The sequence below is a fragment of the Anomaloglossus baeobatrachus genome, chromosome 2 (genome assembly GCF_048569485.1).
Source record: "Anomaloglossus baeobatrachus isolate aAnoBae1 chromosome 2, aAnoBae1.hap1, whole genome shotgun sequence".
Classification (NCBI taxonomy): Eukaryota; Metazoa; Chordata; class Amphibia; order Anura; family Aromobatidae; genus Anomaloglossus; species Anomaloglossus baeobatrachus.
In genome coordinates this window covers 741,356,711-741,379,353 of record NC_134354.1, presented here as the reverse complement: position 1 = coordinate 741,379,353, position 22,643 = coordinate 741,356,711, and the positions used below count along the sequence as shown (strand labels likewise).

General features: G+C 52.6%; 1 protein-coding gene across 4 annotated transcripts in view; it reads left to right on the top strand.

The window, feature by feature from the left end:
* The window catches only part of LOC142290666 (uncharacterized), a 201,568-nt gene that overhangs the window by 159,051 nt on the left and 19,874 nt on the right, over nucleotides 1-22,643 (top strand). For 2 of the 4 annotated variants that reach the window (XR_012750358.1, XR_012750360.1), the window contains one exon: nucleotides 6,259-8,316. The exons of 1 other annotated variant lie outside the window; for it this stretch is intronic. Coding sequence is in view for 1 of the 3 variants with exons in the window: in XM_075334651.1 (XP_075190766.1) it covers nucleotides 2,961-3,689; nucleotides 3,859-3,906 (777 nt within the window). In the remaining 2 variants the exon portion in view is untranslated. Of the gene's footprint in view, nucleotides 1-2,938; nucleotides 3,690-3,858; nucleotides 3,948-6,258; nucleotides 8,317-22,643 lie in introns of those variants that run through there. One more of the 4 variants, XM_075334651.1, reaches the window with a different exon arrangement.

Genomic DNA, 22,643 nt, shown 5'->3' with positions numbered 1-22,643 from the left:
ACCAGCATCAGCCTCTCTGCCCCCAGCATCAGCTTCTCTGCCCCCAGCATCAGCCTCTCTCCTCCCAGCATCAGCCTCTCTCCTCCCAGCATCAGCCTCTCTCCTCCCAGCATCAGCCTCTCCTCTCTGTCCCCAGCATCAGCCTCTCTCCTCCCAGCCTTCCCCAGCATCAGCCTCTCTCCTCCCAGCCTCCCTCCTCCCACCCTCCCCCAGCATCAGCCTCCCTCTCCCAGCCTCCCCAAGCATCAGCCTCCACCAGCATCAGCCTCTCTAATTCCAGCCTCCCCCAGCATCAGCCTCCGCCAGCATCAGCCTCTCTCCTTCCAGCCTCCTCCAGCATCAGCCTCCCTCTCCCAGCCTTCCCCAGGATCAGCCTCTCTCCTCCCAGCCTCCGTCCTCCCAGCCTTCCCCAGCATCAGCTTTCTCCTCCCAGCCTCCCTCAGCATCAGCCTTCCCCAGCATCAGCCTCTCTCCTCCCAGCCTCAGCCTCTCTCCTTCCAGCCTCCCCCAGCATCAGCCTCTCTCCTTCCAGCCTCCCTCAGCATCAGCCTCCCCTTCCCAGCCTTCCCCAGGATCAGCCTCTCTCCTCCCAGCCTCCTTCCTCCCAGCCTCCCCCTCCCAGCCTCCCTCAGCATCAGCCTTCCGCTCCCAGTCTTCCCCAGCATCAGCCTCCCCAAGCATCAGCCTCTCTCCTCCCAGCCTCAGCCTCTCTCCTTCCAGCCTCCCCCAGCATCAGCCTCTCTCCTTCCAGCCTCCCTCAGCATCAGCCTCCCGTTCCCAGCCTTCCCTAGGATCAGCCTCTCTCCTCCCAGCCTCCTTCCTCCCAGCCTCCCCCTCCCAGCCTCCCTCAGCATCAGCCTTCCCCTCCCAGTCTCCCCCAGCATCAGCCTCCCCAAGCATCAGCCTCCACCAGCATCAGCCTCTCTCCTTCCAGCCTCCCCCAGCATCAGCCTCCCCAAGCATCAGCCTCCACCAGCATCAGCCTCCCTCGTCCCAGCCTCCCCCAGCATCAGCCTCCCCCTCCCAGCCTCCCCCAGCATCAGCCTCTCTCCTCCCAGCATCATCCTCTCTCATCCCAGCATCAGCCTCTCTCCTCCCAGCATCAGCCTCTCCTCTCTGTCCCCAGCATCAGCCTCTCTCCTCCCAGCCTTCCCCAGCATCAGCCTCTCTCCTCCCAGCCTCCCCCAGCATCAGCCTCCCCCAGCATCAGCCTCTCTTCTTCCAGCCTCCCCCAGCATCAGCCTCTCTCCTTCCAGCCTCCCCCAGCATCAGCCTCCCTCTCCCAGCCTTCCCCAGGATCTGCCTCTCTCCTCCCAGCCTCCGTCCTCCCAGCCTTCCCCAGCATCAGCTTTCCCCTCCCAGCCTCCCTCAGCATCAGCCTTCCCCAGCATCAGCCTCTCTCCTCCCAGCCTCAGCCTCTCTCCTTCCAGCCTCCCCCAGCATCAGCCTCTCTCCTTCCAGCCTCCCTCAGCATCAGCCTCCCATTCCCAGCCTTCCCCAGGATCAGCCTCTCTCCTCCCAGCCTCCCCCTCCCAGCCTCCTTCAGCATCAGCCTTCCCCTCCCAGTCTCCCGCAGCATCAGCCTCCCCCTCACAGCCTTCCCCATGATCAGCCTCTCTGCTCCCAGCCTTCTCCAGCACGCCGTGCTCCTCTGCCGACACTCACACACCCGATCGCATCCACTCACACACACCCGATCGCATCCACTCACACACACCCGATCGCATCCACTCACAAACACCCGATCGCATCCACTCACACACACCCGATCGCATACACTCACACACACCCGATCGCATACACTCACACACACAGACACTGACGATATCGCACATACGCGCTCACAGTCACAACATCCGGAGATACCACATGCTTCAGGCCATGTGATCCTCCGTCAGGTCCTGGAAGGTCACAACAGCACAGTATCGAGGCCGAGAAGCAAGCGATATCGCCGGATGCTGTGAGTGTGTGGATGCGATGTGAGGTGTGTGTGAGGTGTGTGTGAGAGTGAGTGTGATCTGATGTGTGTGTATGTTTGTGTGTGTGCTGTTATGTGTGTGCGTGTGGATCTTCCGCAGCAGCAGGACCTTGATGCGCTTGTAACCATGCGAGCATGGTTACCAACGTATCCACACCACTCCCGTGCGAGCGGGGGCCGGGGGGGGGGGGAGTACAGTACTCACCTCCGTGACAGCGGTGTCAGTTCGGGGAATGCGCGGGGGGAGGGAGGGGGCGGGGCTAGAGCTAGCGTGCGTTGCGTGAGGGGGGCGGGGCGTGGCGTGGCCGAATTGCCAATGCCTGCAGGGTGCCGGGGCGAGAGGCCAATCTGTGGGGGGGGGCGGAGCCTGGGCGAGCGGCTGGCCAATCCGTGTGGGGGCGCAGCCTGGGCGAGCGGCCAATCCGTGTGGGGGGGGCGGGGCCATGGCGAGCCCAGCGGCCAATCAGCTTTGTGTCACCGTAAGGACACAATTTTGGAGCATGACAGACAGACAGATAGACAGACAGATAGACAGACAGATAGACAGACAGACAGACAGACAGACAGAATAAGGCAATTATATATATAGATTTTGTTCAACCCCCTGAATTTAAGCTGAAAGTCTGAACTTCAACTGCATCTGATTTGTTTTCTTTAAAATCCATTGTGGTAATGTCCAGAACAAAAATGTGAAAAATGTTGTCTCTGTCCAAATATATATGGACCTAACTGCCCACAACAACTGTTATTGTTGCTGACCCAACTCAGCAGTCCAGTTAACCCCTTGAGGACTAACTTGCTGTATTTTAATGTGTTCATAATAAAGATTAATTTTATTCAAAAGGATTTATACCACATTTCCTCAGTGTATAAAGTTATTTAGTGGTGTTCCGACACTTCCAATGAGTTTGAGGAGTGGCCTAAAGTAAAATAAATGATTAATTATCTGTTTCATTACAGAATCAGGTCACTTGTGACCATAATGGATTTCAAGGCTCAGGAATTGTCCTGGCGGAGTAAGGCTACCAATATTTTTCAGCAAGGAGTCTCTCTTGATTTTAGTAACTCCCATACAACCGAGAAAGAGAATTTGATAAAATACAAAAATTTAACACATAAAAAAATGAAAATCTGGTGGACAAAGGTGTCCATGGAAAACTACCTGCTTTCCAAAATAGTGCCCAGGGGTCTGAGGTTTCAGACCCACCCTACTTTTCCTTTGCAGGATGAGGATCTGACTAAACGTTGGATTGAGGCATCTCTCACCTGCTCCAACGAATTTATGAAAATTATTATAGACAAAAATGCAATCCTCCTCAAAACCTTGGATACAGAGTTGGAGGTGCTGCAACAGGCTATGACTAGAGACATAGAAGGAACCATTTTGAAAGATTTTTTTGCTTCTTTGGATAAAGACATCGAGAAATGGGAAACTGAAATTAGTCAACTTAAAGGAAAAAAATACCAGCGGGACATGGCTGATTTTGAAATGAAAAGGATATTCAGATGGCAAATACCAAAAAAGAATGACAAAGCATTAACGAGAAATGCATCTATGTCCTCTGCCGCCTCAACTAGTGAAGGCGAGTTATCGTCATTTGAAGTGGAAACGTGGGACAAGAGACACATGAGAACGAGGAATGGGGATAAAGCCAAGAATCAACCCAAGATCTACCATCATGATGGGTTCACTCGGGATGATCAACTTAAGGTAATAAACCTTTCATCCCATAAACTTACAGACTGTCAAATCAAGGTGCTGGAGAAGGGACTGTCCTTTTCCCCCTCCAACAGCATTGATAAATTCACTGTTGTCAAAGATTCACATTTATTTGCCAGAAAGATTTTATTAAAACGTTTTTTCCATCATTCCAATACAGGAGAAATATATGGCTCCAAAAAAGAACAGGAAGCATTATCAGCTCTGAGTTCTCTGGCTATGGAAGGTGACACCGGGAATAGTGACGATGTAAGTACATCAATTGATGATGAACCTTCATCAAATGATGATTTATCTGTGGGTGATCAAGTGGAGGGGACATCAGTGGCTATACCCTTCCCAAAACAACTATATCCGAAATCAAAAAAATTTCCACCCTTCAGCTCATGTCCAGCGGTGGATATTTTTGTCAAATTAGTCAGTGGTGATGTAGAAAACCTGGCGAGCAATGTTCATCGGTCTTCTAACCTCAATTATGCTGAGAGAAGAGCATTAAAAGAACTACGATGCCTTCCAGACATAACCATCAAACCCGCCGATAAAGGCGGGAATCTGGTTTTATGGCCGAATGATCTGTATGAGGCACAGGTCTATAAGATTCTCAGGAACACCAATAATTACAAAAAATTAGTCTACAACCCATTGTCTAAACATCAAGCAGAGCTCCATGGCATTCTGGATAAAGCTTTCCAAGAGGGAACTATCCCTAAGAAGGTCATGGACTCTCTGCTAATATCAAACCCTAGAATGCCAACATTCTATATTATTCCCAAACTACACAAAAATCAGACAAATCCCCCAGGACGTCCAATCGTTTCTGGTAATGGAGGCCTTTGTGAGAGGGTGTGTGAATTGATTGAATACTATCTTCAACCATTAGTCTTCACACTTCCCTCTCACATTAAAGACACGACTGCAGCCCTCCAGAGACTGGACAACTTGAACATAGGAACACAGGCATTGATGGTAACCACCGATGTGGAAGCCTTATATTCCTCGATCAGGCACCAAGACGGAATCTCGGCTGTAGAATTCTTTCTACAGTCCAGCAATTTGGATCCCAAACTTGTAGATTTGATTCTCCTCCTACTTCATTTTATTCTTAGACATAACTGTTTTATGTTTAAGGGGGAGACATATCTGCAAACACAAGGGACTGCAATGGGGGCATCTTGTGCCCCCTCATATGCAAACTTGTTCTTGGGAGCCTGGGAGCGTCAGATCTTCCAGACTGAGCCAGATGAGTCCGTGTACCTGGTCCAAAATTGGATCAGGTACATAGATGACATCTGGTTCATCTGGGAGGGCTCAGTTGAACAACTGGAACTATTTATGGGCCGGCTGAACATGAACAATCAAAACATCTATCTGACCTACAAATATGGACGTGAGGTCGAGTTCTTGGACATAAAGATCCAGGCGTCTCCTAATGGAGACATCAGCACTGATGTCTATAGAAAAAAGACCTCTACTAATACCCTGTTACACGCCCAATCTTGCCATCCTACAGCCACAATTAGGGGCATACCCACGTCGCAATTTTTAAGGGCAAAACGTATCTGCTCTTCTGCCGACAGTTTCCAATCACAAGCTGAAGACCTGACTAACCGCTTTTTAAATAGAGGCTACAGTAAGAAGTGCATTAAACGGGGCTATAGATGGGCACTCAAAACTCCGAGGGAGAAGTTACTATATCCTCAACCAATAGAAATTCAGACAGAACAACCTGTCAGACTTATTACCACCTTTAACAGCCGGTGGCATGATCTACACTCAATCCTCCAGAAACACTGGAGTGTCCTTATGGTTGACCCAATTTTGAGAAAATGTCTATCTGATCGCCCCCTGCTTACAGCACGACGGTCAAAAAATTTGAAAGATCTTTTGGTCCATAGCTGTTATCAAAATTATCAAAAGAAGCCCCAAATGCAACTTTCCCCTGGGTTTTTCCCTTGTGGATTGTGTAAGGGGTGCCTCAACATGGTTAAGTCTAAAACATTTTTTGGTTTGAAAAACTCAAAAGAGTATACCATCAGACCACACTTGACTTGTTCATCGAAAAATGTGGTCTATCAAGCGGAATGTGGATGTGGAAAATATTATGTCGGCCTTACTAGTCGAGAGCTAAAAATTCGGGTACGAGAGCATGTCCGAGACATAGAAAAGTCGAAAACAGCACAGGACACGGAACATCTCAAAACCCTACCAAGACACTACAAGGCTTACCATGATTCCAACCCTACCTCTTTAAAAATTAAAGCAATTGATCAAGTAAAAATGGATTTGAGAGGTGGTGACCTGGGCACTGTTCTAAGCAAACTGGAAAGCAGGTGGATTTATACATTGGGTACAGTTGCTCCTGTAGGATTGAACGAGCATTTTGGATTTAGTTCCTTTTTGTAGGTTGTATGGGGGCATTGTTAATTTTTAATCTATTTTAATTTTTTAAATTAGGTTCTTGTGCAGGCTGGGTATGGAACCGGGAATCATTAAGCTGACTGACAATTTATATGGTGTAATTGTAAGAATTGGTATTTACATTTTGTCTTTCTGTTTAAAGACCTATAGATACCTGGTCCATCTACTTATATGATGACAAATTGGGACTGTGATGAAGTAACCATAATTGAACAAAGAGAATCCATGATGTTAAACTGGGATTATGAGGGAACAACCAAACTTCGAATAAAGATGAAAAACCCCACATCAAGAACAACACTCTATCTGTATTGTATTGCATGAATTGAGTTATATATGGTGATATAAACAACTTTTTATTGTGGTTGTATGAATAACAGGGTGGTGCGTGGAGTCTCGGTGGAGTCCGGGTGCTCCTTCTCCGTCCGGTCCTTAGGGACCGGGTGGGGGGGGTGGCTCCGGTGTCCCCCGGGACTACCACGCCGTCTTAAACCTTGTTGGTGCAGTGGGTTGTTGCTGCCATTTGGGGACGCCCAGTGTGGCTGCACCACCTTCACTGCACAGATTTAGAATGATTAAACATTAACTATGATTCAGTGGTATAATATTGGTGATTGGGGGTTGGTATGTATAGAACTACACTTCCTTTTTGATGTAATGTAGATGGGACTTGGATAGATGACTTAGATGACGCATAGGTGCTGGGTGATCTTTACTATTACTATTTACAAACGTCACGTTATGTGACGTGATTGACCCAGTCCCTTTTACTAAATGTTCTCGGGACTGTTGTTTGTTGCTGGGAACATGTGGGCGCGCTGGACTGGGTCCGTGCCTTACCAGTGTCAGCTGTAACGGGACGATGTTATGGCAGCGTACTGCTTACTGTTTATTTGAGGATACATAGATGCCGGATGGCTCTTACTTGAAATAAACGTCACGATTAGTGACGTGGTTAATCCCGCCCTTCCTACCAGCGTCTCTGGCTGATGAGGCCAGTTGTTGCTAAGTGACGCGTCCCAAGATATTAGCATACTATGACGCGGTAGATTCGGTTTCCTACTAGAATCATTGAATATAGGGTGGGACGACACCAAAGCAGTACGCTGTTCATTTGAACGGGTGCCGGGTGGCTTACACTTTAAGTATATGTCTCATTTTGCGACACGATTGTCTTTGCTCCTCCTAGTAGTATCTTCAGCCCTGACGAGTATAGTGGTTAGGAGGCGTGTCCTTTGGCACGAGTTCAGTATGACGCGGCTGACCCGGCCTCTTTACTAGCGTCATCAGACATAGCGTCCTTGGTTGCTAGGTGACACACCTCACTGTTGGAAGCACATCAGGCTATTATGGGCGGTGTGATTAAAGAGTGATCACCTGAGTTGTGTGCAGCCGCCCATACTATTGAGCACCACTATGTCGTTGATTGACATTTGATCCTTCCTATACCAAGCTTACGTAAACCCACAGGAAGTCCATCCCCTCCCAATTAGGATTTTTTAGTACACTATATATACCTGACCTGCACAACAGTCCACCATACGTCCCCTGAAGAAGAGGTGAAACGCGCGTAGGGACTGGTGGTTGACTGGACTTGCTGTGAAGTGGTTAGTAGCCTTGACTTTATAACTGTGAAAAATTGTGGGCTGTGGGTGTTTTGGCCGATACTAGTTTTGGCTAATTAATTACGGCTTAGGCCGCATTACAACTTTGTTATGGACTTGACATACAAGATAGTGTGATCATATTGGTAGCATGTGAAGCAGGGTACATTACCTTTAAATAGTTTTTTGCGGAAAATTTCAGTGTGTGCTTACATGTAAACTACTGTATTACATCTTTGTTATCACTATAAATGATGATCTTTTGAATGTATGTCATGTCATGTTGCCAAACTGCCCACAACAACTGTCACTGTTGTAAGATAGTGTGATTATATTGGTAACATGTGAAGCAGGGTACATTACCTTTAAATAGTTTTTTGCGGAAAACTTTAGTGTGTGCTTACATGTAAATTACTGTATTACATCTTGGTTATCACTATATATGATGATCTTTTGAATGTATGTCATGTCATGTTGCCAAACTGCCCACAACAACTGTTATTGTTGCTGACCCAACTCAGCAGTCCAGTTAACCCCTTGAGGACTAACTTGCTGTATTTTAATGTGTTCATAATAAAGATTAATTTTATTCAAAAGGATTTATACCACATTTCCTCAGTGTATAAAGTTATTTAGTGGTGTTCCGACACTTCCAATGAGTTTGAGGAGTGGCCTAAAGTAAAATAGACAGATAGACAGACAGATAGACAGACAGACAGACAGACAGACAGAATAAGGCAATTATATATATAGATTTTGTTCAACCCCCTGAATTTAAGCTGAAAGTCTGAACTTCAACTGGATCTGATTTGTTTTCTTTAAAATCCATTGTGGTAATGTCCAGAACAAAAATGTGAAAAATGTTGTCTCTGTCCAAATATATATGGACCTAACTGTATAGTCTAGATAAATGTCAGCGGCTTATCTCCTGCGGAACCAAAGCATCTGTTGTAATTTTCACATGCCCTTAATGTTCTCTCCTTCCTCTTCATACGTAGAAGGAGGTTTACGTTAGTTGTCCAGTTCCAATGAAATCAATGGGTTCGGTCTATACTAATCTATGTGGCCTTTAAGGGTTGTCCAGAGGTAGAAAAACATGACTGCTCTCCATCAGAGGCAGCACCATGTCTGACCATGGGTTCTGCAGGGTATTGCTGCTGAACTCCATTCTGTTCAATAGTGGTGAGTTGCAATACTAGACAGAAACCATAGCCAGGGGTGGCGCTGCTTCTGTGACACCCTGGACTAGCCAGGTGGTCACAAACATACCAACATACAAACCCCCACCCTAGGCAGTTACAGCAGCCAAACACAAAACCCTTGTTGCCTCCCTCCAGAGTCTGATGTCCACACCAGGTGGGGCGGAGCCAGGCGGTTGGCCCCACCCACCGAGGAGTTCACAGGCCTGGAGGCGGGAAAAGCAGTCAGTTAGAGTTCGGAGGTGAAAGTGAGAGGTCACGAACTGTAAGTGTCTGGGTTGGAGCCAGACACTGACAGCAAGGTTGGCAGACGGTGGTGGCCGTCTGCAGGAGTTAGTGGAACTCCGCAGAGCCGTAAGGACCGGGGTTGGGCGTCGGCCCGCCGGTACCGGACCGGGGAACGGAGTGAAGCTAAGCACACAGGCAGGGCCATCGGACCCTGACCAGGTTTGGAGCCGCCGTCAATAGTCAAATCCGAATGTGACAGGAACCCCAGGGGTTTCCCAACTACCAAGTCCCGATTGAAGGCAACCGTCCACCCAGAGAGGATATACAGCCACCGCCACAGGCTAGAGATCCAAGGGCCAGCGCCTGCGGGCAAAACGGGCTCCTACGGCACCTATACGCCGGGGAGCGGACTACCGGTGGGCAACCACAGGAGTCAGAACATTCTAAAAGGTGTAGGGAAAGACAGCCACCATCAGCCGTCCGGGGAGAGCACAATAATCCGGCCGTTTTGGTTTACCAGATACTCTTTCAGTGATTGTCTGAGTGAGTATACCAGTGCCGTCCGGCACCGCGCCGTGCTGTCCCTGCAACCCTGCACCCCAGCCATCCAGCCTCCCCGTCATCACCACCGGGCCCCGGGAACGCCAAACCCCCCTACCCACGGAGGGGACAACATCTCAGCTGCACCCTACCATCTCTCCCGGGATCCCCGTTACCAGCAGCGGTGGTGCCATTATCACCACGACCCGTAGGTGGCGTCATGAACAATCTCCCTAACCAAACCACCCCCTTTTCACTCACGGGTGAGGAGCGCTGCTCGAGTCCCCAGGTCCGGTCCACCGCTTGAGCCACCGAGCAGCAGCAGCAGAAGCCCCGGACCCGAGCGTGGCGAGCGCGTCCCCTCCGCCCTCGACACTTCTCACAGAAAGCAGCAATGATTTTCTAATTCTGGACAACAATTTTAACTTCTATCTCTCCAGCTATGTGCCTGTACCGGAAGCTAACAAAATCTCTAGGTGCTTAAATTATCTTTAGGGTAATCTAGCCCTGCGTCTTACAGGAATTGAACACTTACAATTTATAATTCAGCAGAAAACTACAGCTCAGCCGCGTGTCACAATATTGTCTGATATGTTATTGATGTGATAGTCATTAAATCCTCATTATACTCATCCTCCAGTTACAGTGATAGATCCTCATATTCTTCACTTCCTTTTCTAGGCTCGGTATCATCAATCTCTAGTGTAATTTTTTGGAAGCAGATACCATGGAAGAGAAAACTACTCTTGGGCAATGTATCTTCTACACTGGAGGCTGTGTACACATTCATACCTTCCAAGTGTGAAAATTAGAAGACAGGAACAAGTACGATGTAGTGCACCATGACAATTTTTACATTACACTAAGTCAGTTCCCTCACCGTGCCTAATCCTTTATCTGAGCCCACACAGAAATATTGCTTCAAGTGAAGCTCATTAATATTCCTCCACACTATTGTACCACTTTCATGGCCTTACAGTGCTCACCATACACATTTTGACCTCCCAAACACAGTATGATAACCCCACAGACCGCCCCTCCACATATACATAATGACGGTTCCTACACACAGTATAATGGCCTCCCAAACACACAGTATGATGTCCCCATAGCCACCTCCACACACAGTATGAAAGTGTGCCGCCCCTGTGTCAGCAGCCGGGCTGCTTGGATCTGGATCCGCGGTGGCTCGAGGGGCGTCCGGACCTGGGGGTCGTGTGGCCACTCAAATGAAGGGGGTATTGACAGGGGATTGTATTTAAAGTTTGTGACACCACCTGTGGTGTGTGGTAATGTGGAGTACCACCGCTGCAGTTGGGAGTACCCGGGGGTGATGGAGTGGGGCAGCCAGTTGTTAGAACCCTCCATGGGTAGGGGGGATACCCCGGGACTTGGTGATGGTATTCGGGGAGTGCCGTGTGGAGCGAAGGGGTTTACTTGCGTACTCACTCAGTCCAAAGAGCTGACACCGACAACTGGGTAAACCAAAGTTCTGGACACCTCGGCTGCTGAGGGGAGCTAGTTTGGGTCCCGTTCCTGCTGGTGTTGCCTGGTGATCTGTGACCTTACTCCTGGCACTAAGTTCTCTCTTCTTTTGGTCCCGGTAGCATAAAACTAGACGGGTCCCGCTCCCCAGTGTAGCTAACTGTGGGATCTTGCTCTCAGGGTTCACACTTGGGATTTCCTGGACCGTTTTTGTGGAAAGTCCTATTTCCCGTGTTGCGCTAGTACCCCGATTTTGGAGCGGGTGGAGAGCGGATCTTGAAGACTTTGTCCTCGTCGGGTAAATTGTCAGGTTGCCTGAAGCTATTCCCTGACCTAGGGTCCGCGTACCCCGTCGTGCCCTGGTTTCAGCCCGGTGATGGTACAAGGCCGCCGGCTGTTCTCCTCGACAGTTCCGTGCTCCTTGTCATGATCCCCTGCGACCGGGGGCCCAGCTCCTACTAGGCCCAGGCCACCGTCTGCTACCTAGTTGCTTCCAAGGAGCCTGGCTCCATTCCTCCTCTCTCCTTCACCTCCTCTACCTTCACTTTCAAACTCCAAACTCAAACTCACTGACACTCCTGACCTCCCCTTAACCAAGCCCCCAAGTGGGCGACCCTATTCCACTCAGGCCGTCCACTGGTGTGTCTGGTGGGTGTGGTGCAGAGTGTACCTAGGACTTTAATTGGCTGATGTTGGCAACGCTATGTAGTTGGGGACCCATAACCAAGGAGGAGGTGGATATTGCATAGAAGGGCAGATTGCACAATACCCTGTGATGACCCAATAGTCCAGGGGTGTCACATTCCCCCTTGGTTAAACGTAGCTCATCCTCGAGCTATATGACATCAGAGGTTTTATTTATTTTTTTTAAACTGTAAAAGTAGAAAAACATTTTTATTTACAATATACTTCCCTCATTAGGGAGGCTGGATACTTAAATGTTACTAAACTTAGAGTTCATCATTCCAACGATGGAACGCTACCGGTTTCGTTACTAGCGGAGGCTCAACCTGCTCCGTTGAAGCCTCTTCCTGCAATAGTCCAGTCCCAATGTCCCAGATCCCATTAACCCGCCACACAAACAACCTGACCCGCTGCATACCTATTGTGGGTCCGTGACCAGGTTAACGTCCCGGGTGTTGTGATAGACAACTCTGGTGGGCACAGGAGGTGCAACTATTTACAAGAACACAAGTTTGTGTTGGTCACAACCAGTCCCATGACCATGGTCCATTTTTACTATATATATTGGTGCATAATTAAAAGGAGTCCATGCACCGGGGTACACACCATAACAAATCTCATCAATCTGGTAACCTCTTTCGTTCATTTAAACCTGGTTGATTTAGTGCTTATCTTCTAACATTTTCTATATGAAAAATAATAAACTTTGGAAAATAACAAACGAAAACACAGATACCTATACTGTAATAACTTTACACATATTATTGGTTCTGCTAGCATTCTTCCCTGTACCTTCGTGGGGGCTGACCGAAGTTAACCCGGGTCGACCTTCTCAGTTCTGGACCCTCATCCCCCTCTTGTGACATGACTAGATCGCCTACAGGTTCCTCACCCTCAATACTAGGTGTAGCTGGTAGAGCTCTACGTGTGCGTGGCAAGGGTATAGGCACTACTCTAGGTGTTGAAGCGGGTCAGTAAGCCTTTCCTGTTATGGTTCTACCACGGGTTGTGGGAATGTTAACACAGAAACTATTACTGCTCCATTTTGCATAGGCCAATCTTCTGGAAAGTCACCCAGGATAGTCCGGATCATCCTCCTCCTTCTTTCCACCACTTGAGGTTGGGGTTGAGGCTCACATGCTACTTGTAAGGGATCTGGACATCTCTGCAGGTGGTCTCGGGAGACATTAGCCGTGGTCCTTCCCTGGTCCTTGCTGATCAGGCAAGCCTTCTGGTTATCGAAGTCGGATGCTTGCACCACATATGGCTCCTTTTCCCATTGATCATCTAATTTGTGCAGCTTTCTCTTTCTTTTCAGCACAATCTTGCCTGGTGAGAAGGGGGTTGCTTTTCCTTGCTTGTTAAAGTTTCTCTCTTGCCGTTCCCTGGTTTGATTCAAACTGTCTTCAACACACTTCTGAATTTGATTGTACTGGATCTGGCGACGTGAGTCCCAATCCGCTCTGGGCAAGTAGGTTTCAGGCAACTCAACCTCCATCTCTAAGTCCGCGGGAAGTCTTCCAGGTCTGGCTCTCATCAGGTAAGCCGGGATACACTTGGTGGATCCCACCGGGATGCTGTTATAGATGTCCACAAGGTCTGGTAGCTTTTCAGGCCACCGGTTCCGCTCTTCAAGGGGAAGAGTCTTAAGCAGATTGATCACGCGTGGTTTGATCAAGTGGTTCATTGATTGATCAAGTGGTTCATCTTCTCACACATCCCATTCGTCTGTGCATGATAGGGTGTGGTGCGTATCTTTTAGCACCAGTACAGACTGCAGAACTCCTGGAAGATTTCAGCCTCGAATGCAGGACCTTGATCAGTAAGGACTCGATCGGGGTACCCATGCGGCCTACAGAAGTGCGCCTGGAACGCCTTTGCCGCAGAGCTGGCAGTCAAATCTTTAACAGGTACCACTGTGTCGCCCTGGTCTATCAGGTCATCACAGGGTGTTGCACAATTTTCCTTTCCGTGCAGCATCCATCTCTCCCTTGGTTCCAGGTGTCACCCAGTGATGTGCTAAGACCAGCATGCACATCGCAGTCACACACACACCAGTGGGGAGGTCCAGGAGAGAAGGGGCCGCCCACTTTGGAGTCAGGCAGACTGGGTGGGAGGTGACTGGACAGTCGTCGGCTGGGGAGCAAAGAGAGCAGAGGGCTCTCAAGTAGCTCTCAGGAGGAAAGCAGGCTGGGGAGTTGGAGCTCCCAGACAGCGTGAGAGCAGCCTCAGAGAGTGAGGGGCTGTGGAAGTGGAGGCTCCCGGAGGGTCAGACTAGACAAAGCACACTAGTAACATCACTGGGAATGGTCACCTGGACATGCTCCCCCTCAGCAGCAGTGGTACTGAAGGACGTTTGGTTGAATCACTGCCTGTGTGTTCATTGACCGCACAAGTCAGCACAGCCTCATCCAGCACCACGACAACCACTGTGAGCTTTTCTACTCCCTGTCTCCCAGGCCTACAGCTCCCCTTCACCACCACCACCGGGCCCCGGGGCACAACCCCCTACCCACGGAGGGGTTAAACACCTTGCTGCTATACCACCACCACCGGGCTCCCCCACCAACAGCAGCGGTGGTATACCATTTTACCACGCACCGTGGGTGGCGTCACGAACTTCCAATCCCCCTGTACATAGTTCCCCTTTCATTGAGTGGCCGCATGACCCCCGGGTCCGGAGACCCCTAGAGCCACCGCGGATCCGGATCCGAGCACCATGGCTGCTGGCACGGGGGCGGTACACCACCACCAAGAAACGTGAGTAATGGTGACCATCGTGAGCGCATACATATACCCACACCTGCTGGGGGTTAGCTTGACATACTCCAGGGCCACAATCTCCAGGGGCTGTTTGGTGACAATCGGCTGTACTGGTGCTCTCTGACTGGTGCCATCCTGCCTTCTCAAGGCACAGGGACCGCAATTCCTACACCAGGCTTCTATGGAGTCTCTCATTCCTATCCAGTAGAAGCGACTTCTCAGCAACATTTCCAGCTTCTTCCTTCCAAAGTGTCCAGCCCCATCATGGTACACTTCCAGCACCACTGGGACATTCGCCCAAGGTATCACGATCTGGCAGATCCTCTCGTGGGTCTTGGAGTTGGTCAAGCTCCTGCATAACTTGCCTTGGTGAAGATAAAGCCGACTCCGGTCTTGCCAAAGTTTCTTGGCTTCTTCTGGGGCACCCTGTTCAAGGCAGGCACCAGGCCTGGCCAACAATGCCTTAACCAATCTGATTGCAGGGTCTTCATCCTGGGCTTCCTGCTAACCGTGATAAGGCAAGGGATTACAGGTCATTTCTTGTTGATGGGCATATGGTCGAGACCGTTGCTTGGGCATGGGCTGATGAAAGGCAGGCAATTCAATATCCTCCAGGTCATCTTCGTCTCTCCCGTCATCAAACAGATGGGGCATCCTGGACCGTTCGTCAGCGTTAGTGTTCTTACTGCCAGGCCTGTATTTTATGATAAAATCATAATTTGCTAACCTTGCGACCCACCGCTATTCTAAGGCTCCCAGCTTCGCCATATCCAGGTGGGTCAACGGGTTATTGTCCGTGTACACAGTAAACTTCGCAGCAGTAAGGTAGTGCTTAAACTTTTCTGTCACAACCCATACAAGTGCCAGGAACTCCAATTTAAAAGAACTATAATTCTCCGAGTTCCTCTCCGTGGGTCTCAGATTCCAGCTGGCATAGGCTATCACCTTCTCCTTGCCCTTCTGCACCTGTGGCAGGACGACTCCTAGCCCCACGTTATTAGCATCCGTATATGTCGCGGGCGGAGGAGGGGACGCTGCGCTCTCCCACTGCTCGGGTCCGGCTGCTGCGGCTGCTGCTGCCCGGTGGTGGCTCGAGCAGTGGGCCGGAACACGGGGACTCGAGCGGCGCTCCTCGCCCGTGAGTGAAAAGGGTGGGGATGTAATTGTGGGGATTTGGTTATTGTCCGTGATGCCATCCACGGTTGTGATATTGGTGACACCACTGTTGCTCTAGACGGGGATCCCGGGAGCGGTGACTAGGAGCAGCTTTGTTGTTAGTTCTCCCCTCCGTGGGTAGGGGGTTGGTTGTCCCGGTGCCCGGTGATGGGGTAGGGATGGATGACAGGTGGGTTACAGGGCCTGGTGAGGTGCAGGGTCGTGGGGGCAGCGCTGTGCCGCACGGCATGGTGGTACTCACTCAGCCAATGATGAGGACACAGTTCTCGGTAAAACACACGGCTGGATGGACGGGTCCCACAGACGGCTGCGGTGTTGTTTCTCCCGGCAGGTTGATGGTGGCTGCCTTTCCCTGCACCTACGTACTGTAAACGGTTCCAATGGGTTCCCACCGGTAACCCGCTCCCCAGCTTGGATATGGGCTGGAGGAGCCCCTTTTGCCCGCAGGCTCTGGCCCTGGGAACTTTAGCCTTGGCGGTGACTGTCTTTCCCTCTCTCGGTTGGACTGTTGCCTTCTGTCGGGACTTGGCTGCTGGGAAACCCAGGAGGTTCCCTTCGCTAACGAATTTGGCAAATTCACGGCGACTCTGTACTTGCTGTACCGTCCGGGCCACACACCCGGACCACTTTAGTCTGCTCAGCTGCCACTTCCCTTCCTTCCTCTTTCACTTCCCTAGCTGAAACTGTCTACTTTTCCCGCCTCCAGGACTGTGAACTCCTCGGTGGGCGGGGCCAACCGCCTGGCCCACCCCCTGGTGTGAACCTCAGCCCCTGGAGGGAGGCAACAAGGGTTTTTGTCTGACTTCGGTGTGCCTGACCGGGAGTGTGGGGTGTGCTGGTGTTGTTCTCTGTGGCCCCTGGCTTGTCCAGGGCGCCACATTCCCCCTTAGTAAAATGCAGACCGTCCGCGGGCTGCCCGTCCATCACCGGTTTTATTTTCACAACTGGAAAAGATAAAACGGTAAACACATTACAATTAAAATAACATCTTCCCACATCGGGAGGTACTCTTATTTAAACGTTGCGTAACGGTTACGGCTTCCGCTCTCTCCCACCCAAGCAACCTGGCCCTGATGCTGCCCCTAAGCAAACAGGCAGCACCCCTTGACCCCAGTCCAGCACAAGTTGCCCAAGCGGGTTCTGTCCTTTTCAGGGGACCCACGTCCATGGGGAACCCCTGAAACCCCCAGAGGATCGCCACCGGTTCCGGTGGTGGCTGGGCCCCAGCCTGCTCCACTGCGGGCCCTTCCTCTAATCTGCCTCTCCAGAGGCGGTCACGGTAAAAGCCACAACAACATTATTTACATGCCACAAGTTTGTGGTTGCCCTGCTAGTTCTCGGGCCTGTTCGTAGTAGTTTCTACGTATAAATTGAAAAAGGGGGTCCCAACGGGGACCAGTTGCCGACAACGACCGGTTCTAATCAAGCAGCAAATCAGATGAATCTTCTCGGTAATCATTCACTTATCATTCATTTTCCAAAACTTTAAACGGTACTCTGGTGGTCCCAACGGGGGACAACTGCAACGGGACTCCGCTGCCATTACTCCGACTCTTCGGTGTCGGCTGGGGGAGGGGACGCGGTGGACACCCGGGCCTCCTGGCTGCCCCTCAGCTTGGCATCCAGCGCAAACCACCCCCTCTCCCCACAGTGTCGGGTGTACTGTACCAGGTCGCCCGGCATCAGGTTACGGCCTGGGTGCTCCTCCGGCAGGTGGGCATTAACATCCCACCGGGCTATGAAGACTTCGACCTCCAGGCCCGGTTCATATATAAAGCCAGAGCCCCGGCGGACATCGAACCGCCTCACCTGCCCTTCATACAGGGGGCCCCGGACACGGAAGGTCGCTTGGCGGAGGCTCTCCTTCTCCCGGATCGTACGGGCCACCAACTCCGCCTTCTTCCTTTCCCTTTCCGCGATCTCTGGGCCCAGCGGTGTCGGCTCCCTGTCCCAATACGGTGCTGCTGCGAGCTCCGGCGCACGGGTCGGGCCCCGCGAGACCTTCTGGACACTGCCCACCACTGGCAATCTGGGTGGAAGGTCCCGCGGTGACTTGGCCTGGGGTGCTGCTTTGCAGCGGCAACCCGGCGCAACCTCAGCCGAGGTGTGGGGGATGGGCACCGGGGCTTTCCTCCGCTGGGCCTTCTGCACGTAGCGGCCTGTCGGCTCCGGCTCGGGGGAAGTCTCTGTAAATGCCTCCGTCTCGGGCTTCTGTACTTTCCAGGGCAGCACTTCCGGTCGGTCACGGGCTCCGGCTACAGGTCGATCCGCCTGGGCGGACATGCAGGGTACCGCTACCGGTTGCGGGGGTAGCGGGCCTAGTGGCGGGGTCACGGCAGCCGATACGGGTAGCGAGGGAGGTAGCAGGGCAAGCGGGTTCAGACCGGGTCCCGCAGCCACGATGACCGACTCACTAGGGGTACCGGGGCGTGGGTCACTCACCCTCCCTTCCGAAGCTCCCTCCTCTTCGCGTCTCCGCACGGTCGCTATAACCTCCGCGATGTCGGCCTCCCACTCCTCCAAGAGGAGCTGCATCTTGACCTGCAGCCGTTGTTGGAGCTGCGTGGTCCGGATCTCCACCCACGCCGCGGTTCCAGGCGTGGGGGCTACGGTTCTACGGGACGGCATATACATCTTGCTGGCGGCCTCTCCCAGGAACAAGATGGCTGCAGGGTCCTGGCGTCCCTGCTTTTATAGCCGCGGGCTACATGCGGCCAGACGCCATCAGTCCCCCCTTAGTCTCTTTTCGGCTCCTCCTCTACAGGGGCGGGGTTTTGGCCTTCGCGCCTCTACTAGAGGAGATGCTCGAGCGGGAATTCTTCGCGCCCAAGATGGCGGCTTCTCCAAATTTTCGGCCGGACACCTCCGGCGGTCACACAAGGCGCACTTCCACCAGTTGGTAGAACGGTAGGATCCTGTTTGTAATGCCAAGTTGTCGCGGGCGGAGGAGGGGACGCTGCGCTCTCCCACTGCTCGGGTCCAGCCGCTGCTGCTGAGGCTGCTGCTGCCCGGTGGTGGCTCGAGCGGTGGGCCGGATCCCGGGGACTTGAGCGGCGCTCCTCGCCCGTGAGTGAAAAGAGTGGGGATGTAATTGTGGGGATTTGGTTATTGTCCGTGACGCCACCCACGGTTGTGGTGATATTGGTGACACCACCACTGCTCTAGACGGGGATCCCGGGAGCGGTGACAGGGAGCAGCTTTGTTGTTAGTTCTCCCCTCCGTGGGTAGGGGGTTGGTTGTCCCGGTGCCCGGTGATGGGGTAGGGATGGATGACAGGCGGGTTACAGGGCCTGGTGAGGTGCAGGGTCACGGGGGCAGTGGTGGTACTCACTCAGCCAATGATGAGGACACAGTTCTAGGTAAAACACACGGCTGGATGGACGGGTCCCACAGACGGCTGCGGTGTTGTTTCTCCCGGCAGGTTGATGGTGACTGCCTTTCCCTGCACCTACGTACTGTAAACGGTTCCAATGGGTTCCCACCAGTAACCCGCTCCCCAGCTTGGATATGGGCTGGAGGAGCCCCTTTTGCCCGTAGGCTCTGGCCCTGGGAACTTTAGCCTTGGCGGTGACTGTGTTTCCCTCTCTCGGTTGGACTGTTGCCTTCTGTCGGGACTTGGCTGCTGGGAAACCCAGGAGGTTCCCTTCGCTAACGAATTTGGCAAATTCACGGCGACTCCTAGCCTTGCCGGGGTCCGTAAGCCCCTGCCAGATGGTGCTGACTTCTCTTTGCGTACCGGTCCGGTACCGCCGGGCCACCGCCGTTCACGGTCCTTACGGTAAACTCCGATAGGCCACTCCTGCAGACGGTCACCACCGTCTGCCAACCTTGCTGTACCGTCCGGGCCACACACCCGGACCACTTTATTCTGCTCAGCTGCCACTTCCCTTCCTTCCTCTTTCACTTCCCTAGCTGAAACTGTCTACTTTTCCCGCCTCCAGGACTGTGAACTCCTCGGTGGGCGGGGCCAACCGCCTGGCCCACCCCCTGGTGTGAACCTCAGCCCCTTCAGGGAGGCAACAAGGGTTTTTGTCTGACTTCGGTGTGCCTGACCGGGAGTGTGGGGTGTGCTGGTGTTGTTCTCTGTGGCCCCTGGCTTGTCCAGGGCGCCACATATAAAATATAAACAGGAGGCCATAGTCGGGATATGCCAGATTTTCATCCCCTGTCAGGACGGACTTCATCTTCTCAAAAGATTCTTCTTATTCCTTGCCCCATTGAAACGGGGGCCCGAAGACTTGCCGTGCACTGTTTGTCCCACCAGAAGGCAAGGCCATCTGCGTGTATCCCTTGACAAACCTCCGATAGTACCCCATTAAGCTCAGGAACTGCCACACTTCTCTGACGGTTTTGTGCCTTGGCCAGTTCTGGATAGCTGTAATTTTCTCTGGATCCGGTGCCACACCTTTCGCACTGACCACAAACCCCAAGTACTGTACCTTTGGCTTCAGCAGGTGACACATGGATGGCTTGAGCTTCATCCCATACTTAGACAGTGCCTGAAATACTTCTGACAAGTGTTCCAGGTGTGCCTCGTACATCTTGGAGTATACAATGACGTCGTCCAGGTACAGCAAGATCGTTTCGAAATTGCAGTGGCCCAAGCAACACTCCATGAGCCTCTGAAACGTTCCCGGTGCATTGCACAGCCCGAATGGCATGCTATTAAATTCACACAGTCCCATTGGGGTAGCGAACGTGGTCTTCTCCCAGTTTTCCTCAGCAATCCAGTCCTCTTCCTCATCCAGGGGACGTCATCTGGGCAGTCAGCTAGTTGAATTTCTCTTGTCGGGATGGCCTTGGATTTGAGTTGCATCACTTCCAGGATCCTTGCTACGTCATTACTCAATTGCTGTACTTGGGCAGATAAATCACTTGTTCCACTCCCGGGTGTTATTGGTGGAGTCGTTTCTGGCAGCGCCAAGGTAGGGGGCATCACATGCAATGGGGAAGTACCAGCTTGCCAAGACGGGAGTTGGGAGTCAGGAACCTCCGGAGCCTGCAGGGCTTTGATTGCCCGCTCTTTTAAGGTAGCAAAGTCCAAAGCAGGGTGTTCAAGGGCCCATAGCCAGAGCTGCTTGCGGTCCTCCACTGACCCTAGGCCTTGTAGGAACTGCTCCACTAGTACCTTGTTCCTCTCCGGCTCTCCAATATCGTTGGTCAGTCTCAGGGTCCGCAGCGCCGCTTGTAGCTTTAAGGCATAATCCCTAATGCTGTCTTGGGGCTGTTGTTTACAGCTGTAGAACCTAATCCTCAACTCAGCCTTGGTCCGGGTCTCAAATGCAGCTCCCAGTCTCTTAAAGATGGCGGGTACCGAGACCCATTCCTCCTCAGGCCATGGCTCCACTTCCAATTTGGCAGCGCCGGTCAGCTGCCCCAGCATCACAGAGGCCCGTTGCCGCCCAGTGTAGGCGTACATATCAAGGACGTTACATATCTTCCTCTTGAATCCCTGCAGCGCATCTGGTCGGCCATCATACTGTGGGAGCCAGGCGGCGCCGGTCACATAGGGCAAGGTTATCGGCATTATTGGCACAACCGCCACGGGTCCTGGTGCCACCGCTCCTGCAGCCGGAGCGGCGTCCGCCGCACCGGCGTTACCGTGGTCGGGTGGAGGCAGCGCCGCCACACTTCTGTCGCGGGCGGCGGGGCGCTGCGCTCACCACGCTCGGGTCTGGCGCTGCTGCTGCTCGGTGGGCCGGATCCGGGGACTCGAGCGGCGCTCCTCGCCCGTGAGTGAAAGGGGTAGTTTAGTTTGGGGATTTGGTCCGTGACGCCACCCACGGGTTGTGGTGAGGTTGGGCACCACCGCTGCTGGTGACAGGGATCCTGGGAGCGATGGCAGGGAGCAGCTGGGATGTTGTTTTCCCCTCCGTGGGTAGGGGTTGGTGGTCCCGGGGCCCGGCTAGATGACGGGGAGGCAGGGTTGGCAAGGTGCAGGGTCACTTGGACTGCGCAGCGCGGTGCCGGATGGCACGGTAGTACTCACTCAGCCACAAATGGATGCAAAGTCTCTGGTAAACCAAACGGCTGGATGGACGGGTCCCGCAGCCGGCTGCTGTGGTTTCTACCGGACGGTTGGTGGTGGCTGCCTTTCCCTGCACCTGTGCGTATGTTCGGTCCCGATGGATTCCCACCGGTAACCCGCTCCCCAGCGTGTATATGCGCCGGAGGAGCCCTTTTGTCCGCAGGCTCTGGCCCTTGGAACTCTAGCTGTGGCGGTAGCTGTATTTCCTTTTGCTGGTCGGACGGTTGCCTTCAATCGGGTCTTGGCTGTTAGGAAACCCCTGGGGTTCCAGTCACTGACGGATTTCACCTATTTAACAGTGACTCCAAGCCTGGTCGGGGTCCGCAGGCCCTGCTGGTTTGTGCTGGCTTTACTTTGCTCCCCGGTTCGGTACCGGCGGGCCACCGCCCGTCCCCGGTCCTACGGTTCCGCGTTGATCTGCCTCTCCTGCAGACGGCCACCACCGTCTGCCAACCTTGCTCTGGGTGCCCGGGCCACGTATCCGGACACAGTCAGTTTGTTCCTCTACTGCTACTTCACTCCTTCACTTCCCTAACTGCACTCAACTGACTTCCTTTCCCGCCTCCAGGACTGTGAACTCCTCAGTGGGTGGGGCCAACCACCTGGCTCCACCCCACCTGGTGTGGACATCAGCCCCTGGAGGGAGGCAACAAGCATTTTGTGTCTAGCTGATGTGCCTATCTCAGGGTGGGGGTGTATGTTGTAGTACCTGTGACGACCTGGCTAGTCCAGGGCGCCACACTTCCATCGTCTGGGGCAGACATTCTCGCACTCCCCCTTGGTTTTCACTCAGCACTCTCTTCGATGCTGTGGCCCTCTG